The sequence below is a fragment of the Geospiza fortis genome, unplaced genomic scaffold (assembly GCF_000277835.1).
Source record: "Geospiza fortis unplaced genomic scaffold, GeoFor_1.0 scaffold244, whole genome shotgun sequence".
Classification (NCBI taxonomy): domain Eukaryota; kingdom Metazoa; phylum Chordata; class Aves; order Passeriformes; family Thraupidae; genus Geospiza; species Geospiza fortis.
Genome location: NW_005054370.1, coordinates 2,235,479 through 2,243,695, shown reverse-complemented (window position 1 = coordinate 2,243,695; position 8,217 = coordinate 2,235,479). Strand labels below are relative to the sequence as shown.

General features: G+C 54.0%; 1 protein-coding gene across 1 annotated transcript in view; it reads right to left on the bottom strand.

The window, feature by feature from the left end:
• TRIM47 (tripartite motif containing 47) overlaps window positions 1–8,217 on the bottom strand; it is a 21,477-nt gene that overhangs the window by 12,885 nt on the left and 375 nt on the right. The window contains exons 2-8 of the mRNA XM_031059914.1: window positions 7,660–7,711; window positions 6,587–6,682; window positions 6,371–6,515; window positions 5,431–5,511; window positions 3,863–4,354; window positions 1,136–1,214; window positions 243–703 (exon numbers count right to left, since the gene is read on the bottom strand). Coding sequence (XP_030915774.1) covers window positions 243–703; window positions 1,136–1,214; window positions 3,863–4,354; window positions 5,431–5,511; window positions 6,371–6,515; window positions 6,587–6,682; window positions 7,660–7,711 — 1,406 coding nt within the window. The remainder of the gene's footprint in view (window positions 1–242; window positions 704–1,135; window positions 1,215–3,862; window positions 4,355–5,430; window positions 5,512–6,370; window positions 6,516–6,586; window positions 6,683–7,659; window positions 7,712–8,217) is intronic.

The window sequence follows — 8,217 nt, the reverse complement described above, 5'->3', positions numbered from 1 at the left end:
CACCTCTGGACGCTGCCTCCCTGTAGGGTGACTGTGAGCCCCGACAATCCTGCAGCTTTTGGGACGCGGTTAAAGCGCGGCTTTCAGAGGCTGAGCATGAGGGTCTGCTGGGGGGAGCGGGAAGGTCACGGTCTGCCCTGGGGGAAGAGGCTCTGGGGGTTCGGGGGGGGCAGGTTCTGCCCCATGGCAGCGAGCAGGATCATCCTGTGTTCAAGGCTATCCAGAATTCGGGACAAACCGACAGGCACGGGGTGATTGCCTGGCGGGTGATTTCAGGAACTGCAGGATGAGGTTGCGAAGCACGGCCTTGGCTCCGAGGAGGCAATGCAGGCTCTCCGGGTGATAGCCACGGATCTGCTGTGTCCCTCTGACATCAGGCAGCTTGCCAAGGCGCTTCTCCGGCCTCTGCAATTTGCGATGTTCTTGACGTTTTGGATGGAGGATGCTGCAAAGGTTGCAGCAAGCAACGGGCTTCTGCCCCCGGAGGATCCTCGGCATGGCGTGGGAGTGGATGCTCTCCTGGGGGAGAGTGCCTACTCCCATCCTGATTTCCAGGCTACCTGGGATGTTCTTGAGCAGTGTCAGGCTCTGGGGTTTGCTGCATCGGTGAAGACCATCGAGGCGGCCTCTCCCAGGCCCGATTTCACTGACATAAGGCAGGGCCCGGGTGAGCCTTTTGTGCCATTTGCCAAGAGGCTTAATGCTGCCATGGAGAAGCAGATTGAGGAGCCTGGACTCAGAGAGCCCTTCTTGAAACACTTGGCCGGGAACCATTCAAACACTGAATGCTGGAGGTTCATAAATTCTCTTCTGGGGGATCCTTTGGTGGTGGAGATGGCCAGGGCGTGTGCTGGGATAGGTGCTGTGGATCCTGAGGTGTCTGCTCTGGCAGTCACTGTGCACTCAGGCCAGGTACCCTTGGAGGGCGGACACAGGAAGAAGAACAAGAATAAGGGCAAGAAGCAGCAGGGTGTGCCCAAGCCGGTTCATCAGTGGCCCCTGATGGAGGAGAAACTGCTTGCCCTTTGCGAATTGGTTCAGGAACAGTTGCAGCAGGGACACATTGAGCCTTCTATGAGTCTCTGGAATACTCCCATCTTCGTGATAAAGAAGTCTGGGAAGTGGAGGTTGTTACAAGACCTCTGAAAAGTCAATGCGGTGATGGAAGGCATGGGCGGCATTGCAGCCTGGAATGCCCTCGCCCACCATGATCCCTGTGGGATGGGAGATCTTGGTCGTTGATTTGGAAGATTGTTTTTTTACAATTCCTTTGCATCCTGATGATCAGCCAAAGTTTGCCTTCACAGCGCCCTCAGTCAACAATGCTGAACCTGCTCAGAGGTGTCAGTGGAAGGTTTTACCACAGGGCTGTCACAACAGCACAGTTATTTGCCAGTGGTATGTGGCTCAGGCCTTGTCTGCTGTGCACAATCAGTTTCCTGACGCGTGTTGTTACCATTATATGGACGACGTCCTGGTGGTGGCACCCACCCAGGATGGGTTGCTGGGGATACAGCCTTAGCTGTTTGCTGCCCTGCATGCTTACAGGCTGCAGGTGGCCCCAGAGAAGGTCCAGCAGCACCCTCTGTGGAAGTATTTAGGGGTCAAAATTCTCAACCAAACCATTCAGCATCAGGAGGTGCAATTCTCAGATTATATTCAGACCTTCAATGATGCCCAGAAGTTGATGGGTGTCATCAGCTGGTTGTGTCCTTACTTGGGACTGACTGGAGAACAGTTGTCCCCGCTGTATGATACTTTGAAAGGGGGCCCTGGCCTGAGGGCTCCTCAGGAATGACCCCTGCAGCTTGATGGGCGCTGGAGGAGGTCCAGAGGGCTGTTTCTGCCCGTCAGATTCACCTAATAGATCCTTCCATTGATGTCACTGTTTTTGTTACCGATCCAGATTTTCATCCTATGGGTATCATTGGCCAGTGGAGTGACAAGTGGTCTGATCCCTTGCATGTTTTGGGATGGGTCTTTTTGCCCCACCAGGCAAAGAAGACAGCGCCCTCACTGTCCGAGCTAATTGCTCATTTGATAATCAAATGCTGTCAGTGGTGTTTGCAATTGATGGCTGTTGATCCCACAGTGATCATTCTTCCTGTGGAGAGGGAGGATTTTGAATGGAGCCTTGCTATTAGTGCCCCTTTGCAGAGTGCGCTGGAAAACTTTTCTGGGCAGATTGCTTATCATGCGCCCAGTCATCAGTTGCTGTGGCTGGCAAAGACAACGGGTTTGTTGTCGTGGCCAAAGTTCAGCTGGGTGCCGGTGCAAGGGCTCACTGTCTTCACTGATGGCTCTGGGAAAACGGGGAGGGCTGTATGACCTTGTCACTCGGGGTTGTGGGAACCCACATGTCCCCACAGACACTGGAGTGCGATGGGTACCTGCAAAGTGCATCTGCCTTGACTTGCAACATCAAAACCAGAATGTGGCCAACAGGCAACCTTTGAATGATGACCAAGATAATGACCAAGATGACAACCATCAATCAGATGGCCCTTCCACGAGTGAGGACTGAATTTCATCCTGTTTTCTGAAAAGGACTTTTTGAATTAGAATAAGCATATGACTTAGAATTGATAGTGCATTTTATAAGAGACAATCACAAGACCCAATGTCTCTGTCCATTTCAGTCTGATCTGATGGAGGGATCTCTGGAGCTGTGTTTGTTCTCCTTTCTGCAAGGAGCCCTGCACAGGACTACAAACATCAAACAAAAAAGGGGGACCTGTGGATGCCATGGGACAGAGAGAGAAACGGCAAGCATTCCTCACAGCAGCTTGTGAGAATTTTCAGGGAGCTGTAAGGATGTGATAACTCGTTAGTATAAACAATCTGCAGGTGGTGTTTTTCTACTTCATCTTTCTGTTCTTCTCCAGGGCAGTGTATGAGGAAGGTGTTTTTGTTAAGTAGCCAATCGAATAGAATGTACGGTATCACTCTATATAAACCCATGGTTCTCTTGAATAAAGCCTTCTTCGCTCTTTCTGCAATCCTGCCTCTCACCTGTTCCCGTGTCATTCTCAGCACAAGAGTGACATGTGCCAGATCAACCTTGGAGCAGAGCAGTAGGAAACCAGGTTTCCTTATCACAGTAAACAGAGCACCTTCAGGCTCTGCTGGTCGCTCCAGGGGTTGGTCACGGGCCCCACGGGGACAGGGAGGGTGAGGATGGGGCCCTGCAGGGATGGCTGCAGAGCAGGGGTACCCAGCTCCCCGCCACCCCCTGTGCTGCGGGGTCCCACGTCTCCCAACAGCAGCAAGAAAGGAAGCAGCAGTAAGAAAATAAAGCTTTATTAGGAAAAGCAGCATCGTGCAAAGAGCTGCAGCATAGAATCCTGAGAAGTTGCTCTGCCTGTTGAGAACAGCAAGAGGAAACCAAGAAGGGGCTGGGGGGAGCAGGACCTGCCTGCATGTGAGGCTGTGTGAGCACAGAGGTCCCTCTGAATTGTTTCTGAGCACCCTGTGGCAGTAGTACCTCCCTCTGGGGTTCCCTCATCCCAAACCTTCCCCAAGTTTGGGAAGTTTGGCAGGGATAGAAGAAGGAGGAAAATCTCTTTTTTTCACCTTCCTTATCCCCCATTCCCTTGCTCTGTCTGCAGGGACAGGCACCCACGGTGAGCTCCAGCCCTGCCACGTGTCACTAGGGTGATATTTGCATATGCAAATCAAACAGGTTAATTTACATGCCTGTCCCCACCAGCTCTTGTTAAAACACTGCACTCCACACCTGCCTGAGCACTGAGGTCCCACTGCACCACGACAGCCTCAGCTGCAGCTCCACTTTGGCACCAGCCTGGGACTTGCCTGGCTCTGGCTCAGTCCCTCTGGCACAGCGTCACCACTCGCCCCTCACACAGCCAAAACACGGGGTACAGGGGCTCAGTGAACACGCTGTGGAAGGAGTGGATGAGTTTTGTCCTCTCCCCGAGGCCGTAGAAGGAGAGGAGCCCCTTGCCATAATCCAGGCTGACCCCCAGGTTCTTATAGAGCTGCTCCTGGATTTTCTGGGCGCGGCCCTCGTGCCAGGCCAGGTAACAATCCTCCCTCACCTGCAGCCCCCAGGAGCCCCCATCCAGGCCGATGTTGAACCTGTGGCCCTGCTGCTGCTCCTGGGGCAGCCCCCGGTAGGTGACCCCCAGGATGACAGAGTGGCTGGAGATCTTCACCTCCCAGTAGTGGTGCCCGGGGCCGTAGCTCTGCGTGCACAGCACCTGCCAGGGCTGGAAGCGGGGGCCCTGCCCCTGCCCAGGGACGCTGCCAGGACGGTGCTTGGCTTTGTGGGCACCTTTGGACACCTCCAGGTACTTGTTGGCCGTCTCAGGGTCGAAGGTCAGGTTGCGGTGGTCTGGGGGGAGCAAGGGCACGGATGGGGCTGAAATGCTTCATCAGACCTCTACGCCCTCCCAGCAGTGATGGGGTTTAAATTCTGTGGGGCTGGCTCCCGAAATGGAAGGGAACAGGTTGTTTGGAGGGGAAGGGTAGTGGGGAGGATGCAACACCTGCCCTAGAGGGAATGGAAAAGCCCAGAAATAGCTGTTGAGGTACTGAGACACGATGCTTTGCACAGTCCTTGCACAACCCAGCTCACAACCAATGACTGGCTCTGTGGCCATTTTGGCAGGGATGTGCTTGGCTTTAAGAGCAAAAAGTACCCGTGTGGGTTGGGAGAGGGGGAGAAAACCAGGTGTTTAGTGAGCAAATATGGTATTGCAGGGAGTTACTCTCCTCTGCATGGGCTGTGAAAGCTCCTGCCATGGGCACTCCCTGGCCACCAGCACCTCACCTTCCTCTCCCAACACCTGGGCCTGGCAGCTGGCTGGGCTCCTGCCTGCTGCCCATAAATAACAGGGGGTTCCTATTAATAACCCTAAGGATGCTCTGTGGGGCCTGAAGGAAGGAATTCCTACAGGTCCCATAGGCAGCAATTGCCTCCTTGGCAGGAGTGATGTGACCAACATGGCCTGAGCATTACCCAAACCCCTTCCCAACAGGGAGGAGATGGGAAGAGGAGCACAGAGGAATGTCCTAAAAGCAGGAGAGGGCTGGGACATGAAGGACTGTAGCTAGGAATGCTGAGGCCATATCCCTGGATAGAGAGCAATGACTGCAGGCAGGGCTCTGGACTGGGGCTATGCCAGGCAGGGCAGTGACTGATCCAACACCAGACAGCCTCAGTTCCATGGCAAAGCACTTCCTGGTGCTGCTAATCCCCTTAAGGGTCCTTTCCCATCCCAGCCCATCCACCCTGCCCCTACACCACCCTTCTCTCATTTAGGGAGATACACTGGAAGAACCAGGGAAGGAAGCCCTGCCCCTGCAGCCACAACCACCCTCCTCCTGGGAAGGAGCCCGGCTTGGTGACATCTCTTCCTGCTGGGGACCCCAGTGAGGTGCTGTCCCTGCAGCCCCTGTGCTCCTTACCCTTCAGAAGCTCAGCTCGGAGCTGGCACTTGGGGAGAGGGGCCACAGCCTTCACTGCCAGCTCCTGGGCATGCACTGGGTCTGTGGAGAATGGAAACAGGCATTTGGAGTAATGCCACCCAAAAACTTCTTTCTTCCTGGCTTAGTGGGAAGGAGGAGGAGGAGGAGGAGGAGGACGAAGTCCATTGTATCCAAACCTGGGAGCAGGCATGTGCCACCATGGTTCAGCATTCCCAGCAAGGAGGGGCCACCCAGCTCATCCCACTTCATCTGCTGACCAGCAAATGTGTGTCCCATCCCAAACCCCCGTGCCCAGCAGCTGTGTCCCCAGCAGTGACACAGGCCAGGCTCACCCTCAGGATGACTCAGAGCCCTTCAAAGGAGCCCTGAGAGCAGGAGGGTTACCTTGGCCAGCAGGGCTGGGGGCTCTGGGGGCCACACAGCCAGGCAGGTCCTCCAGCAGGAGCCTGGAGATGCTGGTGAGGATCTCAGAGATGGGCTTGATCACAGCAGCCACATCAAACTCCACGGGCACCAGCACTTCTGGGCTCTCCAGAGGTGGGAGCAGGAGGAACTCCTGCAGACAGACACACAGACACCATGCACCAGTCTGGGGAGGACTCTGCAAACCCATTTGCATCCAACATGTCTCCCCAGTGGGCAACAGGGACATCCCAGCATTGCCCACACAACTTTTCAGGGATCCCCAAAACCCAGCTCTTCCCCACAGCCCCAGCACATCCCTGAGCCAAACTGAGGATGTGCTCCCAGTGGGGATGGCTTGGACATGATCCTGCTGCCTTCAAAAGGGGGCAGGCCCAAGCAAAGGGGAGGACACAGTGCCAGGGTGGTACCTGCAGGAAGGTTCTGTGCTCAGGGCAGGCCAGCAGGCTCTGAGCCCTCTCCCTGTGCTGCCCAAGGACATCCAGGCGGTCCCTACACAGGTTCCAGTTCTTGTCCACACCCTCCAGTGCTGCCCTCTGCTCCTGCTCAATCCTGGCCACTGTCTGACGCTGGAAATCCTCCAGAGCTTTCTTCAGGTGGGCGAATTTGCTCTGGATCCCATCTTTGAGCTCGGAGCAGTCCTGGGCAGGAAGAGCCATGAGAACCAGCGTGCTCCCCCCCACAGGCCAGCACAGGGAGGCTGCAGCGTTACCTTGATCCTCTCTGTCTGCAACTCCAGCTCCTTCATTGTCTGCTCAATCCTCTCTGATTCCTCCCGGGCTTTTTCCAGGGATTCTTTCAAAAAGGTCTGTGAAAGGAGGCATAGAATAACATGGAGTAGTTGGAAACAACCTCCAAGATTATCAAGTTCAGCTGTGACCGTGTTCACAGGGGTCTGAGGATGAGGGAAGAGATGAGGATCTGACTCCATGTTTCAGAAGGCTTGATTTATTATTTTATGATATATATTATATTAAAATTATACTAAAAGAATAGAAGAAAGGATTTCATCAGAAGGCTAGCTAAGAATAGAAAAAGAAAGAATGATAACAAAGATTTGTGGCTCAGACTCTCTGTCCAAGCCAGCTGACTGTGATTGGCCATTAATTAGAAACAACCACAGGAGACCAATCACAGATCCACCTGATGCATTCCACAGCACCAGATAATTATTTTTACATTTTGTTCCTGAGGCCTCTCAGCTTCTCAGGAGGAAAAATCCTAAGGAAAGGATTTTTCATAAAAGGTGTCTGTGACATTCAGCCTATGACTGAACACCTTCAGCTAGCCCAGAGCACTGAGTTTCATATCCAGTCATTTCTCCCAGTCATGTCCACTTGCACATCCTGTGGAACAGCCCAATGCTGCCCACCTGGCCCCCAGGACCCTCTCAGGGCTGCAGGACAAGCCTAACAGGGAAGAAGGCAGCTTGGGAAGGGGACTCTGTGTCAGGATAACTAAGAAGTGATTTTTTGTGCTGCCTTTCACCCCGTTTTTAGCTGTTTCCTCTAGATCGGAGGGTAACAAACACACAGGGCACCGTTCATCTCGTGCTGCTGGATTTACCCAGCTCACTGCTGCTCCTGACAACACCTGGTTCCTCAAGGAGCAGCCAGGCACTGGTGGCACCTCCCTGGCCAGCCCCTGTCCAGCTGAGGCTGGGCAGTCTGGCACACAGAGGGACACACGTCCCTGCAGCAGGACACGGGGCAGAGGAGATGGATACCGTGCGTGCCCGAGCTGTCACAACACCCGCAGCTCTGTGGCCCCAGCTGTGTCACCCACTGTGGGAGCGTCGGGGGGTGGGACGGTTGGGATGGATGGACACGAGAGATCTCTGCAGCCAGGACAGAACTTGGGGTTTATTGCAAAGGGCCTGGGTGCAGGGCCCTGCTGGGAGCTGCCAGCCACAGCTCAGAGCAGGCTGAGAGAAGAGAGGGGGAGAGAGGATGAGAGGGTGAGAGAGTAAAAGGGTGAGAGAGCAAAAGGGGTAAGAGAATAAACAGGGTAAGAGAGCGAAGTTCCCATTACCATACAATAAATCTTCTTCTGTGTTGAATATTCTAATTCTCACTAACCAATCTAGTACAAGATACAAATCCTATGGCATTTACATACAGCCTATAAGAATCACTACATTACCACACTGTGTTACATTTTAAACCCTAAAAACTCCTCTTTGGGCCCCTTCGCCAAGCTGTAGGGTCTGCTCTGACCCTTGGGCCTGTCTGCAAGCAGAGGGTGTTGTTCCATCAAAAGGGGATTACCTTCAGTCCAGCCAAACCATTGTTTTCCAGTTGTTCAGTAACTGAGGGATCTCAAAGCTTGCTTTCATTTCAATCT